This window comes from Lacerta agilis, chromosome Z (genome assembly GCF_009819535.1).
Source record: "Lacerta agilis isolate rLacAgi1 chromosome Z, rLacAgi1.pri, whole genome shotgun sequence".
Taxonomy (NCBI): Eukaryota; Metazoa; Chordata; class Lepidosauria; order Squamata; family Lacertidae; genus Lacerta; species Lacerta agilis.
The window spans coordinates 266,423-284,572 of NC_046331.1; the positions used below are offsets into that span (position 1 = coordinate 266,423).

At 45.4% G+C, this 18,150-nt stretch overlaps 1 protein-coding gene across 11 annotated transcripts in view; it reads right to left on the reverse strand.

Moving 5' to 3' along the window:
* Nucleotides 1–18,150, reverse strand: part of SPTAN1 (spectrin alpha, non-erythrocytic 1) — a 101,806-nt gene that overhangs the window by 22,412 nt on the left and 61,244 nt on the right. For all 11 annotated transcript variants that reach the window (XM_033137378.1, XM_033137376.1, XM_033137375.1 and 8 more), the window contains 14 exons: nucleotides 17,151–17,282; nucleotides 14,387–14,524; nucleotides 14,172–14,276; nucleotides 13,208–13,416; nucleotides 12,005–12,125; nucleotides 11,253–11,374; nucleotides 10,647–10,779; nucleotides 9,507–9,605; nucleotides 7,574–7,733; nucleotides 5,357–5,433; nucleotides 5,053–5,262; nucleotides 3,851–4,147; nucleotides 2,599–2,711; nucleotides 588–605 (listed from right to left, as the gene is read on the reverse strand). In XM_033137378.1, coding sequence (XP_032993269.1) covers nucleotides 588–605; nucleotides 2,599–2,711; nucleotides 3,851–4,147; nucleotides 5,053–5,262; nucleotides 5,357–5,433; nucleotides 7,574–7,733; nucleotides 9,507–9,605; nucleotides 10,647–10,779; nucleotides 11,253–11,374; nucleotides 12,005–12,125; nucleotides 13,208–13,416; nucleotides 14,172–14,276; nucleotides 14,387–14,524; nucleotides 17,151–17,282 — 1,934 coding nt within the window. The remainder of the gene's footprint in view (nucleotides 1–587; nucleotides 606–2,598; nucleotides 2,712–3,850; nucleotides 4,148–5,052; nucleotides 5,263–5,356; nucleotides 5,434–7,573; nucleotides 7,734–9,506; nucleotides 9,606–10,646; nucleotides 10,780–11,252; nucleotides 11,375–12,004; nucleotides 12,126–13,207; nucleotides 13,417–14,171; nucleotides 14,277–14,386; nucleotides 14,525–17,150; nucleotides 17,283–18,150) is intronic.

Genomic DNA, 18,150 nt, shown 5'->3' on the forward strand with positions numbered 1-18,150 from the left:
CGGGGCGGCGGGAGGGGGGCACAATGTCAGCTGGCCACACACAGCGACCTAGGGGCAATACCTATGCAGATGGGGCAATGCCTGTGCAAGAGGGGCAGTACCTCTGCAGGCAGGGCAATACCTATGTGGACGGGGAAGTACCTGGGTAAATGGGGCAATACCTGTGCGGGCGGGGCAATACCTATGTAAATACCTATGCAAATAGGTCGGCCAATACCTCTGCAGGTAGGGCCATACCTGTGCAGATGGGGCAGTACCTGGGTAAATGGGGCAATGCCTATGTAAATACCTATGCAAATGGGCCAATACCCATGCAGATGGGGCAATACCTTGGTGAATTGGCCAATACCTGTGTAGGCGGGGCAATACCTATGCAACAGCAGTGCTCCCCCCCCCAAAACAAACCAACGTTTAGGAGTATCCCCGGGGGGGGGGGAGCACTGGGCAATACCTACGCAGAGCCCAGGCAAGACTGCTTTGACAAACACCGACATCACAAGCAAAGCCACGGCGGGACGAAGCACAAGACACAAAAGCCGCTTTTGTGGGTTTAAAAAAAAAAATTAAAAAATCCATTTCGTACTAACCCATCGAGCAGGTAGGTCCTGGCGAGTGGTCCGGGTATCAGGAAGTGGGAGAAACATTCCAGCGGGAGAGGGGAGAAGGGGACAAAGAAAAGGCACGTTAGCCAAGCGAGACGCTGCCTTGGAGACAGGACGGGAATAATAATAATAATACTAACAGTAATCATAATGGTAACTGTAGCAGTAACAATGCTAAGAATAGTAACAGTAGCAGCAGCAATAACAGCAACAACAATTTATTAGTTATACCCCGCCTATCTGGCTGGGTTTCCCCAGCCACTCTGGGCGGCTTCCAACAAAATATTAAAATACAATAATGTACAGTATTAAACATTCAAAGCTTCCCTAAACAGGGCAGCCTTCAGATGTCTTCTGAAAGTCTGGGAGTTGAATTTCTCTTGGACATCTGGTGGGAGGGCGTTCCACAGTAATAATAACAACAGTAGTAGTAGTAGTAGCAACTATAGTAGTGGTAGCAATAGCAGCAACATTATTAATAATAATAATAATAATAATAATAATAATAATAGTAGTAGTAGTAGTAGTAGTAACAGCAACAGTGGCAGTAGCAATAGCAACTGTAGTGATGCCAGTAGTAGTTACGATAGTAACAATAGCAGTAAGGAACACGAAGTAGAACTTTAGGAAGTCTTTTAATTTATAACTTGAATTTCAATTTTTATTCCTAACTCATCTGTAAACAATTTGTTTTTCTTTTTCTTTCTTGTAATTGGATGCGAGTTGTGTGTGTAATTTATTTTTTTCCCTTTATTGTATCTTTTTTAAGTTCAAATGTGTGTAAGCAAATTTTTCTTTTTGCTTCTGGATTTTTGTATCTCTTTAAGTATAAATGTAATCTCGCTTGAATATTGGATTATATTTTTTTAAGGATATTTCAATAAAAATGTTTTTTTAAAAAATATAAATAAATAGTAACAATAGCAGCAATAATAATAGCACCGATAGTAGTAGCACTAAGAGCAGTAACAGCAGCAGCGATAGTAGTAACAGTACAGTAGTACTGTTACTACTATCGCTCCTCCTCCTCCTCTTAGTGCTACTATTGGTGCTGCTGCTGCTGCTGCTACTACTAATAGCAGCAACAATACTACTGCTGCTGCTACCGTGTTTTTCCGAAAATAAGACCTATGCATAAAATACGCCGTAGCAGGATTAAGAAGACGGGCAGCAACTGATGGAATAAAACTTAAGACACCCCCTGAAAATAAGCCATAGTGTGTCTCCTCAAGGAAAAATAAATATAAGACAGTGTCTGATTTTCGGGGAAACGCGGTAATAAATTCCTACCCCACCCATAATAATAATAATAATAATAATAACAATAATAACAACAAAATATCCAAATATAGCCGAGAATTTCTGAATATCCTTGGAGAATATTGGTATCTATTGTACATGTACATATAGATATACAGTCTATAAGACGCCCCCCCCCCAATTTTGGGGGGACTCCAATTCAAGAAAATGGAGGTAGATCAATCCGTGTATAAAACGCCCCCAAATTTTGGACATTATTTTTTTTGGGGGGGGGGAGAGAGAAACCTAGTCTTATAGGTGTGAAAATATGGTAAAGGTATTATTATTATTATTATTATTATTATTATTATTATTATTATACGGTACATTTGATACCAATACCTTATTTTTTATTACCGTATATTCCGGCGTATAAGACGACTGGGCATATAAGACGACCCCCAACTTTTCCAGTTAAAATATAGAGTTTGAGGTGTACTCGACTGCAGGTTCTCCACCCCGCGTATAAGACGACCCCCCCGACTTTTGAGAAGATTTCCCTGGATTAAAAAGTAGTCTTATACGCCAGAATATACGGTACCTAAATATATTCCACCAATACTTTCTATGCAACGTTTTATATTACATTTATCATAAAAGTACTATTTTTAATCGTTATTGTTATTATTTCACGCAAAAATCGATTCCCTCCCGGAGGAAAAACGGTGGGAGAAATTGAGGGGGGCGGGGGCGGCACCTGGTTTCCTGGATCCACTGGTGGAAAGCGTTGGCGTGCTGGGCAAATTCCTGGCGCAACTTGTCGTTCTCCTCCTGCCGCCGTTGCTCCTTCTGCAGTTCCAGCTCGCGCTCCTGGGGGGAAATGAAGGAACGTCGGGAAACGGAAGGAATCGGCTCCCCAAAAAATACCCCAAAACTCGCAATCGGAATTCTTCGATCGGTTCTCTTCTTGGCATTTGCAAACCCAGATATGTGTGTATATGTACTCGAAAAATTAGAATATCGTGTAAAAGTCCATTTATGGAAGCAATTGTTCTCATTAGCTACTGGAGTTGAATATATGAGACAGACTCGTGACATGCAAAGCGAGATACGTCCAGCCTTTGCTTGTTATAATTGTGATGATTTTGGCGTCCGGCTGATGAAAACCCCAAAGCTGAGATTGTGAATTTGGGGTTCTCATGAGCTGTATGCCACAATGATCACAATTATAACAAATAAAGGCTTGACGTCTCTCGCTTTGCATGTCATGAGTCTATCTCATATATTAGTTTTACCTTTTAAGTTGAATTGCTGAAAGAAATGAACCTTTCCACGATATTCTAATTTTTCGAGTTTCACCTGTATGTGCGGGAGTATGTGTGTGTATGTATGTATATATATATGTGTGTGCGTGCGTGTGTGCAATATGTGTGTGTATATATCTGTATATATAGATCTGTGTATGTGTGCTTGTGTATGTGTGTGTATACACACACACACGTGTGTCCGTGCGTAAATATACATATATATGTACACGTGTGTGTATATCTATATATCTATGTATGTATGTTCCGTCTATGACTTGGTGGGGATCCATTTCAAGGGCAGCCGTTACTCAGCCAGGTGGGCAGGGTATGAATGAGAAATAATCGCAATTCCCCGATTATTTGCAAGCGGCCGGAAGCCTGCAAAGGCGGAGAACGAGAACGGTCTTGGCGGCGGCACTCCCGGTTCCGTGCCGACGGCGGCGGGAAACCGAGAGCGACCCCGATCCGTGGCAGGTCTGGAAGAGTTCCGACGACGGCTTTGCTCGATTTGGTGCCGTCCGTCCCCCACGGGCGGCAATTGTCAACAACACTGGGAGGAAGCGGCGGCGGGTGCGAGACGCGGCGAACCGCCCGCTTCCCCCCAGAAACGGGACACACACACCCCCGCAGGAACCCGCCCCCAAGCCGGACGCTGGTGGGGCGAAACTTTCAACGGGGAAGGAAGTTTTGGACGCCCCTTACCTTGATGATCTTCTGGAGGTTCCTCCAGGTCTCCTCGAGAGCTTCCATGGTGAACCAGGTGTAGGGGTTGGAAGCCACCCGGAAGCTGCGGATCTGCCTCTCCAGCTCGGCCAGCTGGTTGAAGTCGGCCTGGGCGGAGCTGAGGGAGGCGCGGAAGGCGTCGTGGGCCTCGCGGAGCGCCCGGATCTCCTCCAGAGAGTTGCAGCGCACCGGGTCCGTCAGGTCCTCCTCGGCGTTCTCAAACCAGCTGTTGAAGGCCGAGGCCTTCTTGGCAAAGGTCAGGAACAGGTCTTCCACCTAGGGGCAGGAGACAAGGGGGGGCCCTCGGACGTCATCGATATAATAATAACAACAGCAAAGGCGATGATAATAATAATTAGAAAATGGGGAGTCCTTGGAGAAGACGGGAAAGGAAGCAGAAAGGTTGCAAGGACTCAGGCCAGGACGGCAATCAACAATGGTTTCCTCTATTTTTTGTCGTCGAAAGTATTAAACAAATTCCAGTTACGGCGGTTGTTAACTCCAGGACAAGGCCCTGTTCCGTTTCTTCTTCATCAGCTGTCGTTTCTTAGTTTTATGGTGTGTGTCACTAAGAAACGATAGCTGATGAAGAATAAACAAAACAGGGCCTTGTCCTGATGATGATGATCATAATAATGGCATAACTAAAACCATATTAATAGTAATGATAATATGATTCTTATGATTATGTTAGCCTCTCTGAGCCTGGGTCCATGGGGTCACGAAGAGACGGGCACGACCAAACGGCAACAACCAGCCAGATGGGCGGGGTACAAATAAATTATTATTATTATTATTATTAACAAATGCCGGTGGTCAACAAAAGAGGTTGAAAGACTCTCTCAAGGCAAAGCTAAGAACACGTCGGATCAACGACAACTGGGAAACACTGCCCGGCGAGCGCTCCAGGTGGAGAACAGCCTTGACCCAAAGGTGTCCTGGGCTTGGAAGGCACTCGAACTCGGGACTCGAGGGAGAAACATGCTAAGGGCATGTGGGTCCAGGATCAACTCCCGCCAGGAGCCGACGTCCCCACTGCGGGAGGAGTTGGGGGTCCGGATTCGGCCTCCGCCGACACTTATGGACTCCTCCTTCAAACCGCCTTCACGGTTATGAGGTCACCAGATTTCCCTCCCGTGAATCCGGAGACCAAGATGGTGAAATGAAACCATCCCGCTCACCTTCCGGAAGTGTTCCTGGGCTTCCAGAAGCTTCTTCTTCCGGGCGGCGGAGTTGGCCAGCAGCTGGTTCCAGCGGTTCATGAGCGAGGCGTGCCGGGCCTCGATGGCTTTGGACTGGACGTGCTGGGCAGCCAGCAGCTGGTCCTTCAGGGTGGCGATGTTGGCAATGCCCTCCTGCTGGAACGCCTGCAGCCCGGCGTCAAAGGTCTCCTGCGGCGGAAAGGAGAAGGGAGAGGGTTTGTTCGTATCGCGAGGCGGGAACGCACGCCAGAACGCCGGCTCCGGAACGGCAAGGGCGGCTCACCTGCTTGGTCAGGAGGGTCTGCACGGAGGAGAGGTCCCGGCCGTAGTCGTCCGTCTTGAGGCTGTTCTCTTTTTCTCCTGGAATACGGGGAGCGGGGGGAAGGCGTTAGTTCACATTCGCTACGGCTGGAGGGCCCAAAGTCCCGTTGCAGGGGCCTAACCCTAAAACAGAACCGTAACCCTAAAACACAGTCCTAAACCCACCCCTAAAACATAACCCCAACCTCTAAACCCTAAAACAGAACCCCAACCTCTAAACCCAAAAACATAACCCTAACCCTAATCCCAACCACTAACCCTACAATATAGCCCTAACCCTAACCCCCAAAACATAAACCCAACCTCTAAATCCTAAAACATAACCCTAACCCTAATCCCAACCACTAACCATAAAACATAGCCCTAACTCCAACCCCTAAAACATAACCCCAACCTCTGAACCCTAAAACATAACCCCAACCTCTGAACCCTAAAACATAACCCTAACCCCAACCGTAAAACATAACCCTAACCCTAATCCCAACCACTAACCCTAAAACATAGCCCAACCCTAACCCCAACCTCTAAACCCCAAAACAGAACCCTAACCCTAATCCCAACCACTAACCCTAAAACACAGCCCTAACCCTAACCCTAAAACATAACCCCAACCTCTAAACCCAAAAACATAACCCTAACCCTAATCCCAACCACTAACCCTAAAACATAGCCCAACCCTAACCCCAACCTCTAAACCCCAAAACAGAACCCTAACCCTAATCCCAACCACTAACCCTAAAACACAGCCCTAACCCTAACCCTAAAACATAAACCCAACCTCTAAACCCTAAAACATAACCCTAACCCTAATCCCAACCCCTAACCCTAAAACATAACCCCAACCCTAACCCAAAACCCAAAACCTAAAACATAACACTAAATCCTAAAACATAACCCTAAACCCTAAAACATAGCCCCAGATCCCAAACACCAACCCTAATCCAAGTGCCTAACCCCTTAACTCAGGCGTACCCAAAGTCCGTTTCGGGGTCCTAATCTGGCCCACCGGTCGGTTTTATCCTGCCCCTATGGGTAAAATCCTAGGAAAACCAACAACTTCAACCCTTAGAAAGGTTCAACAACTATGGGGTAAAATCCTTTTAAAAGCTCAAGAACCATGGGGTAAAATCCTTTAAAAAGCTCAAGAACTATGGGGTGAAATCCTTAAAAACTATGGGGTAAAATCCTTTAAAAAGCTCAAGAACCATGGGGTAAAACCCTTTAAAAAGCTGAAAAATGAACCGAAATTAACCAAAGGTATTTCCCCGAGTCGAAGGCACCTCCCTTTTGGGCCAAATCATGGTGCAGAAATCCAGGTGTACATTAGCCCGCCTCCCCCTGTCAAGGTAAGATACTTTTGGGCCAGTAGAATAATAATAATAATAATAATAATAATAATAATAATAATAATAATAATAATAATAATTGTACCCTGCCCATCTTGCTTCGTTTTCCCCAGCCACTCTGGGTGGCTTACAACAGATATTAGGATACATTTACAGATTTATATCTTTTGGAATATAATTTGGGTACAATTATTATTATTATTATTATTATTATTATTATTACAAATTATTATTATAATTATACATTATATGTTATTATAAATTAAACTATCATTATAATTATACATTATATAATCTTATAAATTAAATTATTATTATTATTATTATTATTATTATTATTATTATTATTATTATTTATTATTTTTAAAACATATTATTATCATTATTACAGTGGTGCCTCGCAAGACGAAATGAATTCGTTCCGCGAGTCGTTTCGTCTTGCGAAGCACGGCCATCGGAAAATCCGCCTTGCGAGTCACCTAAAAAATCGCAAAACCCTTTCGTCTAGCGTGTTTTTCGTTGTGCGAGGCATCCGTCTTGCGAGGTACCACGGTATTATTAAAATATAGGCTCCCTTCCGTTTTAGGGGTCAAGCTCCCCGAAGCCAACCAGTGGTAGCAGCTCAACCGCAACGTGGAGGATACCGAGTCGCGGCTGCACGAGGTCGGAGGTCACCCGGCCTCGGACCGTTACGGGAAGGACCTCCCAGAGACGGATAGCCGGAGGCGCCGCAAAAACCTCGAGGAAGGTTTTTTTGGGGGGGATTCCAGGGGGAGCTTTTGACCGGGAAAACGGGGGGACGCATTCCATCGGAAACGGGGATCTGCCCCTACCGATCCAGGACTCCACCACGTCCGCTTTCCAGTTGAACTGGAGGAAGGCGGAGTTTTCGTCCAGCTTGGCCTTCCGCTGGGACGCCGCCCTCTCCAGGTCGGACACTTTCCCCCGCAGGCTCTTCATCTTGGCCGTGATGTTCTCTTCGTGGTGATTGTTCTGCAGAAGGAAGAGAAGAAGAAGATGTTCGTATTACTGTATTTTTCGCTCCGTAAAACGCACATTCCCCCTCCTAAAAGGTAAGGGGAAATATCTGTGCGTCTTATGGAGCGAATGGTGGTCCCTGGGGCCGGATTGCCCGGGGGCCAAAAGCAGATCGTGCTTTTTTTAAATTTTTCGCTCCTAAAAATTAAGGGGAGATATCTGTGCGTCTTATGGAGCGAATGGTGGTCCCTGGAGCCGAATTGCCCAGGGGCCAAAAGAGGATCGTGCTTTTTATTTTACAAAGAGAAAAGGGGGTGTTGAAAGGACCCCGCTCAGCAGCTGATCAGCAAGAGATCGGGAGAGAGATAAGAGTCCCGGCTCCCTTTCAGCCCCGCCCTCCATTGTTGAATGTGCTGCAGACGGAGGTTGTCTGTTTCCCCAGCGACATGGGACTGGCTCATTAGATTATCTGTCTGGAAACTGTAGAAAAGGCTCCCTTTCCTTCAGAAGCTGCAGAAATGTGAGTTGAACCCCATAAAAACAGGGCTTTTCCTCTTTGCTTTCCCCCCTTTGCAAAAGGAGCTTTGCTTTTCCCCCTTTGCAAAAAAAGCTGCAAAACTTTGAGCTGATCCTCCAAAAACCAGGGCTTTTCCCTTTGCAAAAAAAGCTGCAAAACTTTGAGCTGATCCTCCAAAAACCAGGGCTTTTCCCTTCGCAAAAAAGCTGCAAAACTTTGAGCTGATCCTCCAAAAAACAGGGCTTTTCCCTTTGCAAAAAAGCTGCAAAACTTTGAGCTGATCCTCCAAAAAACAGGGCTTTTCCCTTTGCAAAAAAAGCTGCAAAACTTTGAGCTGATCCTCCAAAAAACAGGGCTTTTCCCTTTGCAAAAAAAGCTGCAAAACTTTGAGCTGATCCTCAAAAAAACAGGCCTTTCCGAGGAGGAAAACCAGAAAAATATTTTTTTCCCTTGTTTCCTCCTCTAAAATTGAGGTGCGCCCTATGAAGCAAAAATACGGTATTTTTATACTACTCTAATAACTGTTGAATGTTACTTTTTGATGGAGGTCGCTTATTTTCACGTTTTCTTTTATTATCACATTTTTGTATTGCATTAGATTGTTGTGAGATGTACATCTTTTTTGCTTCTTCAGCTTGTAAACCGCCTTGAGTATTGTAAGATAGAAAGACGGTATACAAATTAAATTAAATTAAATTAAATTAAAAACCTGGGATTTTTTAGCCCGATTAGCTAAAAAGGGGTGTGTGTGCGCTGGATTCGAGTGGGACGCACAAGGAATTTTTTCCCAGGAAACCAAACAAAAATACCCTAGCGGTTTGGAAAATCCGCCCCGGCGGAAATCTGAATCCTGAAAAATCTGGGGAAATGGAGAACGCGTATTCGATCCAAATCGAAGGAGTAAGGAAATTTTAGTAGGGTTCGAGGGGTGGGGATGATGGATCAAAACCAACCCAACAAACCAGACATTTTGCCCCATTTCAAAAATCCGCCCGGATGCAAATTTGAATCCGGAAAAAGGGTGTATACAGGGAAATGGAGAACGCACATTCGATCCAAATCGAAGGAGGAAATTTTTCTGGGGTTCAGTTCAGGGACACACACAAAAAAACAGACATTTTGTCCCATTTTTAAAATCCTGGAAACAAAAAACAACACCCGGAACTGACCAGGAGATGGGGGGAGTCTGCCCCAGAGAAGAGTCGTCTGGTGGTCGTGACCCCAGCGCCCGGGGTCGGCCCCCCCACCCGAGCCCCCTCCCCGGAGCTCACCTTCTGGATGAGTTCCTGCCCGTTGGCGCAGACGTCGTTGACCCGGTCCTTGTGCACGGCGAAATCCGTCTCAAAGGCTTCGTGCTTCTTCAGCAGGCCCTGCGGGGGGGGGGGAGCAGAACAGCGGGACCCGGGTCAACGGGGGGGAGACGGAAACAACCTAGCCGTGGCGCGGGGGGAGGGCTAATTCCGGGACACCCCCCCCTCCGGGTCCCTCCTCTGGCGGGTTCATTTCCTGGGGATGGACAGGCTAGATAGCCCCCCTGGGTCCCTACTTTTGCGGGTTCAATCCTGGGGAGGGTCAGGCTAGATAACAGGCCCCAAATAGTGACGATGATAATAATAATACTATTATCAGTAGCCTTTGGTGCACGTTACAGAGCAAACAAGATCAGGACGCCCAGCACTAATAATATAGAATATAGAATAATAATAATAGCAATAATAATAATAATAATATGAAATGTCTCTCGGCAGCCTTTGAGGAGTTACGGAGCAACAGATCAGGACACCCAGCGCTAATAATAATAATAATAATAATAATAATAAGTCTTAGCCTTTGAGAAAAGCTATGGAGCAACCACAATCGGGATGCCCAGAGCCACTATAAATAATAATAATAATAATAATAATAATAATAATAATAATAATAATAAGATGATGATGAAGAAGAAGAAATGTCTCTTGGCAGCGTTTGTGAAGTTACAGAGCAACTTATCGGGACACCCAGCGCTAATAATAATATGAAATTTCTCTCAGCAGCCTTTGAGAAGTTATGGAGCATCTGAGTTCGGGACACCCAGTGCTAATACTAATACTAATACTAATAATAATATGAAATGTCTCTAAGCCTTTGAGAAAAGCTATGGAGCAACCACGATCGGGACACCCAGTGCTAATAATAATAATAATAATAATAATAATAATGGTGATAATATTAGTATTGCTATTATTACCCCACCTAATGATGACTGGGCAACCAATTTGGGGCGCGTTGCTAGACCTCGGTCCCGCCTACTGGACGGGCCTGTCATGCGATCGTGACAGGGGCAAGGAACCTTGAGCTCTGCTGAGGAATCCTACAAGGGCCGAGCTGGAAGGGACCCCAGCGATCATCTGGATCCACCCACGCCCGCTCACCTGGATGGCGGCCAGGGTGTCTCCGTAGTCCTCGCTGGCCACCAGGGTCATCTTCTCGTTGATCCAAGCTTCCTCCTCTTCCACGTTGGCCACAAACTGCTGGTACTCCAGGGATTCCTCCAGCCGCTGGCCGCTGGAAAAGATCAGAAGCGGGATCCGGATCAAATCCAAACCAGCCCTTCTATCCTTTGAGGTCGAGATCCTTTCTCACGGTTCCATCCCCTTCCCTTCCATCCTTCTCCGTCGAGATCCCTTCTACAATCCTACCCCCTTCTATCTTCTCCGTCCAGAACCCTTCTATGATCCTATCCCCTTCTATCCTCCGCCAAAATCCCTTCTACAATCCTATCTCCTTCTACCCTCCGTCGAGATCCCTTCTATGATCCTATCTCCTTCTATCATTTTCCAACAAGATCCCTTCTGCAATCCTATCTCCTATCCTTCTCCGCCGAGATCCCTTCTACGATCCTACCCCCTTCTACCCTCCACCGAGATCCCTTCTACAATCCTATCCCCTTCCATCCTTTTCCGTCGAGACCCCCTCTACCATTTCCAGGATGCGGCCGGAAACTCAAATCCCCACCGGAAACGGGATCCCTTGCTTACCGAGCAGCAGCCAGCCTCTTGAGCTCCTGCCAGTGATCCACAAAGTGAGCCAGCCTCTGCTGGATCTCCTCCTTGCCGATGGTGTTGTCGTCCGACAGCTTCTTCCCGGTGTCCAGAACGCCCTGGGTGCGGGAATGGAAACCCCCCCCCAATATTATTAATAATTAATAATTAAAATTATTTTGATGGCATCTAAAATAGGTGGGTAATAATAATAAAAATAATAATTAATATTTTGATGGCATCTAAAATAGGTGGTTAATAATAATAAATAATAATATTTTGATGACATCTAAAATAGGTGGATAATAATAATTAATTAATAATATTTTGATGGTGTCTAAAACAGGTGGTTAATAATAATAATATATTAATAATTTATTATAATAATCAATTATTAATAATTATTATAATCAATTATTAATATATTAATATATATTATTATTACTATCCACCTATTTTAGACGGTTATATTAATAATAATAATTAACCGCCGATTTTAGACGCCATCCAAACCATCCCACCCGCCCCTTGCAAATCAGGCCAATCCTCCGTTACCCCAGCTGGGGGAAATCCCGAATAAAACCAGAGTGCCGAGGACTAGAAACCTGACCCAAACTAGAACCTTGAACAAAATCGATCCATTTCGTTCATTTCTCGGATCCGCCCGCCAGAGCCGAGGCGGGTGCCGTCGTAAATCCCCGCCGGGAATTTGAGAACCCGGAATTGACCCCGATTTCCCCTTTCCCCACCTGGATGGCCGGTTCGTGGGCGGCCAACTCGGCCTCCAGCCGCTTGTGTTTCTTCCTCAGGTTCTGGACTCCGGTCAGATCGCGGCCGTAGTCCTCCGAGCTCACCAGCAGCTTCTTCTCCCTGGGAAGCGGATCGGGGCGGGAGGGGTTAAAAAAACACCCCAAAACCACTAATTCAGACGGATCAGTGATAATCTGGAAAACTAATAAACGTGAGCAAACAGGCGAAGGGCAAGGGAAGGATCGATTGGACGTCAAATAAGAGGATGAAGCTACAGGAGGAAACGATTGACATATTTTAATAATAATAATAATAATAATAATAATAATAATAATAATAATAATAATAATAATGGATTTAGGGTGAGGATTACAGATGGAGTTTAGAGTTAGGGATTAGGGTTTAGGGGTTGGGATTAGAGTTGAGGTTTAGGGATAAGGGTTGAGTTTAGGTTTTAGAGTTTAGGGTTAGGGTTAAATTTTAGGGACGAGGGTTAAGGTTTAGTGTTTAGGATTTAGGGTTTATGGTTAGGATTACGGTTGGAGTTTAGAGTTAGGGATTAGGGTTTAGGGGTTGGGATTAGAGTAGAGGTTTAGGGATAAGGGATAAGGGTTGAGTGTAGGCTTTATTGTTTAGGGTTAGGGTTAAATTTTAGGGACGTGGGTTAAGGTTTAGTGTTTAGGGTTGGGGTTTAGGATTTAGGGTTTATGGTTAGGGTGAAGATTACAGTTGGAGTTTAGAGTTAGGGTTTTAGGGGTTCGGGATTAGGGTTGAGGGGTTGGGATTAGAGTTGAGTTTAGGCTTTAGTGTTTAGGGTTAGGGTTAAATTTTAGGGATGAGGGTTAAGGTTTAGTGTTTAGGATTTAGGGTTGATGGTTAGGGTGAGGATTACGGTTGGAGTTTAGTTAGGGTTTAGGGGTTGGGATTAGGGTTGAGGTTTAGGGATAAGGGATAAGGGTTGAGTTTAGGCTTTAGAGTTTAGGGTTAAGGTTTAGTGTTTAGGGTTGGGGTTTAGGATTTAGGGTTTATGGTTTAGGGTTTAAGGTTAGGGTTTGGGATCTGGCGTTATGTTTTAGGGGTTGGGATTAGGGTTAGAGTTATGTTTTAAGGTCTGGGTTGTTTTAGAGTTAGGGAGTAGGGTTAGGGTTAAGGTGACGTTTTAGGGTTCGGGGTCACGGCGGGTTGGCCCCCCAAGGACCTACTTGATCCAGGACTCTTCGTCGTCCATATCGCGGAAGAACTGGTGGAGGCGGTGGGATTCGTTGAGCTTGGCCCGCCGGCCGGCAGCCATGGTCTTGATCCGCTGGAAACGCCCGTTGACCGTCTCCCGCTTCTCCTTGACTTGCGAGGTGTCAAAGGCGCTGCTGGTCATCAGGCTGTCGGCCTGGCCGTTCAGGTCCTTCAAGCGATCCTTCGGGCGGGCGGAAAGCGGAGGGTTAACAACAGTAAACCAGATTTTATTTTATTATATGATTTTTGAAAACCATTTACGACACCCCCGGGAGTTCTGTGGGTTAATATTTTGGTTCCGTTTCTGAAAACCTGTATGCATTTTAAATGAATATTTGTATTCCGTTTCTGAAAATCTGTTATGAATTTTAAATATTTTGTTTCTGAAAATCTGTATGAATTTTTAATTAATAGTTTCTGAAAACCTGTATGAATTTGTAATTAATATTTTGATTCCGTTCCTGTTGTTAACCCTCCTGAAAGCGGAAACCAGGAACAACAGGATACCAGATTTTATTTTATGATTTTTGAAAACCATTTACGACACCCCTGTGGAGTTCTGTGGGTTAATATTTTGGTTCCGTTTCTGAAAACCTGTATGAATTTTAAATGTTTGTATTCCGTTTCTGAAAACCTGTATGAATTTTAAATGAAAGTTTGTATTCCGTTTCTGAAAACCTGTATGAATTTTAAATTAAGTTTCTGAAAACCTGTATGAATTTTAAATGAATATTTTGATTACTTTTCTGAAAACCTGTATGAATGTTAAATTAATAGTTGTATTCCGTTTCTGAAAACCTGTATGAATTTTAAATTAATATTTCGATTCCGTTTCTAAAAAATTGGCACCTAAAATTCCTTTCGGAAAGATCCGGGTGCCCAGGACCAATAATAATAATTATTATTATTATTCCTGGCCTAGGGGCAAAGGCTCACCTCGTGGGCGGAAATATCAGCTTCCAGGAGCTGGTGTTTCTTGAGAAGGTTGTTAACGGACGCCAGGTCCTTCCCGTAATCTTCAGAGGCGAGCAGGGCTTCCACCTGGGGGAAGGGAAGGAACGCGGACGGGTTAATTTCCCCCTTTATCTCTTCAACTCTGCCCTGCCCCCCGCCCCGCGCATGTCCCTGCCCCTCCCGGAACCGCGCCCTACCTCCGAAAGCCAGAAGTCGAAGTCCTTGATCCCGGTGTTGAAATTCTGTTGCTTGTTGGCTTCCTTCAGCCGGTGGCTCTTCTCGGCCGACTTCTGAACCAGGAACTGCCATTGGTCGGCCAGGGCAGCCAATCGGGCCTGGCGGGGGGGGGGGGGGAGACGAGAACGGGAGAGGTTGCGGGAAATGGGATCTGGAAACGGGTAAAAGGAGTTTCTCTGGCTCCCATCCCCCCCCTCTTGAGGGTTCAACCCCGGGGGTCGTGCTAGAGAACCCCCCGGGGTCCCTTCCCTCGAGCGGGAGCGGCCCCCTTGCCCCGGCACCCAGGGGGGCTGCCCCGATCTTCAACTAGGCCGCACCACTAGCTTTAGGGGAAGGAAGACCGGAACGCGGCCCGATTCCAGCCTCGTTCCTCCGGTTTCCACGCGTTTTGTGAGCTCACCGGGCAACCACCAACTACTATAGAAATAGATAGGGTTTTCTTTGAGGGGCGAGGACCAATTATTTATATGGGTTTGTGAGTGTGTGTGTGTGTGTGTGTGTGTATGTATATGCATGTATATAAAGCAGAGGTCCGTTCTTAACCTGAAACTGTTAAGCACCACTTTAGCTAATGGGACCTCCCGCTGCTGCCGCGCCGCCAGAGCACGATTTCTGTTCTTATCCTGAAGCGTTATTTCTGGGTTAGCGGAGTATGTAACCTGAAGCGTCTGTGTATATATATATAAATATATATGAGATGGTCGGACAGTGTTCTCAAAGCTACTAACATAGAATCCTAGAGTTGGAAGAGACCCCAAGGGCCATCCAGTCCAACCCCCTGCCAAGCAGGAAACGCCATCCAAGCATTCCTGACGGACGGCTGTCAAGCCTCCGCTTCCAGACCTCCAAAGAAGGAGACTCCTTGGTAGCAAATCCCACCGCCGAACAGCTCTCACTGTCAGGAAGTTCTTCCTAATGTTTCGTTTAGGTGGAATCTTCTTTCTTGGAGTCTGAATCCATTGCCCCGTGTCCGCTTCTCTGGAGCAGCAGAAAACAACCTTTCACCCTCCTCTAGATGACATCCTTTGATATATTTGAACATGGCTATCATATCACCCCTTAACCTTCTCTTCTCCAGGCTAAACATACCCAGCTCCCTAAGCCGTTCCTCCTAAGGCATCGTTTCCAGGCCTTGGACCATTTTGGTTGCCCTCCTCTGGACACCTTCCAGCTTGTCCGTATCCTTCTTGAACTGGGGTGCCCAGAACTGGACACAGTATTCCAGGTGAGGTCTGACCAGAGCGGAATACAGTGGTACTATTACTTGCCTTGATCTAGACTCTATACTCCTATTGATGCAGCCCAGAATTGCATTGGCTTTTTTAGCCGCTGCATCACACTGTTGACTCATGTCAAGTTTGTGGTCTACCAAGACTCCTAGATCCTTTTCACATGTCCTGCTCTCAAGCCAGGTGTCACCCATCCTGTATTTGTGCCTTTCATTTTTTTTGCCCAAGTGTAGTACTTTGCATTTCTCCCTGTTCAAATTCATCTTGTTTGCTCTGGCCCAGTTCTCTAATCTGTTAAGGTCATTTTGAATTGTGATCCTGTCCTCTGGGGTATTAGCCACCCCTCCTAATTTGGTGTCATCTGCAAACTTGATCAGGATGCCCTCAAGCCCATCATCCAAGTCATTGATCAAGATGTTGAATAAGACTGGGCCCAAGACAGAACCCTGTGGCACCCCACTAGTCACTTCTCTCCAGGATGAAGAGGAGCCATTCATGAGCATCCTTTGGGTTCGGTCAGCCAGCCAGTTACAAATCCACTGAATGGTAGCATTGTCTAGCCCACATTTTACCAGCTTCTTTACAAGAATATGTATGTATGTGTAAGGTAAAGGGTAAAGGGACCCCTGACCGTTAGGTCCAGTTGCGGACGACTCTGGGGTTGCGGCGCTCATCTCGCTTTTGTGGCCGAGGGAGCCGGCGTTCAGCTTCCGGGTCGTGTGGCCGGCAGGACTAAGCCGAACCAGAGCAACGCACGGAAACGCCGTTGACCTTGCCTCCGGAGCGGTCAGTACTGATCTACTTGCGCTCGGACGTGCTTTCGAACTGCTAGGTGGGCAGGAGCTGGGACCGAGTGACGGGAGCTCACCCCGTCATCGCGGGGATTCGAACCGCCAACCTTCTGATCGGCAAGCCCTAGGCTCTGTGATTTAACCCACAGCGCCACCTGGGTCCCGTAGGTATGTGTATATGCATGAATATACATGTGTGTATATCTATGTACATGTGTGTGCATCTATGTATATGTATACATATATATGTATGCGTGTGTACATGTATATAAGTGTGTGTGTATAGGTACAAAAAGGTAGGAGAGGGAAACCTGATTTTAAGAAATCGAATTCATCTAATTTGGTTTATATCTGAATTTGATTATTTATACCCCATCAGGCTGGGTTTCCCCTAAATTTCCACTCTCTCACATCCACTGCTGAGTATTCTCTCCCCAGCCTAAATTAAATCGAAATTTCATACGTCACCCCATCCGGTTTCCATGTTATGAAGCCTTGAAACGTCAATGATAATAATTTTGGCCTGGCCAGTTATACAAAAACCTCCAAAGCTCTGCCCAGGAAGGGGGTACGTCCAAACGGGAAACGCCATTCTCTTCGGAATGCCGTGGGCTTTTATTTGACAGGTCACATGACAGGCTTATCCGCTTTGGGAAATCTGGCAAGCCGGCCGGAAGGAAATCCGCCCCCCGGGCGCCACCCACCTTGACAGCGTCTTCGCTCCCAGCGCAAGCCCCGCGATCAATGAGGGAGTTGCCAACATCGATGACGCCCCGGATCCTGTCGGCGTTGGCCTGCAGCTCCGCTTCGAAGGCCTGGTGTTTTTGGTGTTTGCTCTGGAAATAGGAAATTTTCATTTATTTATGAATCGTGAAATTTATAAAATGGGCAAGCGGGGGGGGGCACAGGTTTTCTCACACCCATTAAAAAGGGAACAAAATAATAATAATAAAATCCTTCCAGTAGCACCTTTGAGACCAACTAAGTAAATTTTTTTAAAAATAAATTCAATAAAAAGTAAGAATAAAAATGCATTTGCAGCATAATCTGGAACGGAGGTCACACACCAGATCATTATCGCTTGCCTACACTTGGGAATAGTAATAATAATAATAATAATAATAATAATAATAATAATAATAATTTGTTTATATCCCGCCCTCCACAGCCGAAGTCGGGCTCAGGGCGGCTAACATCAAATATATAACATTAGCATAAAATCAAACGATAATGAAATTCCCTCCTAAAATCAATGAATCTTAAGACCCCCAGCAAGGCATGAATCACAGCTACCTAATTTAGAAAGGGCAACTTAAATTATATAATTTGGCACCTGAACGATTGGCATTAGTAACTGCATTATAATATGGGATTGTCATAACGAAGCTCTTCTTGGACCGCAATGGAAAAGTAATACAAATGGTCAAAAGGAATCTTGGCTAAAGGAGGATGAGCTGGGCAAGCTTTAAAAAAATAATAAAATTAAAATTAAAATAGGAATCTGTGCCTGGAGTTCTCACCCCCGCCCCCCCCACAAACGGGCCAGGAAATTATAGACGGGTCATGCATGGAATTGAAATAAAGAGGTTATAAATAATAGGTTAATAACCAAATAAACAAATAGGTTAATAAATACGTTCATAAATAATAATCAAATAGGTTAACAAATAAACAATAGGTTAATAAATAAACAGGTTAATGAAT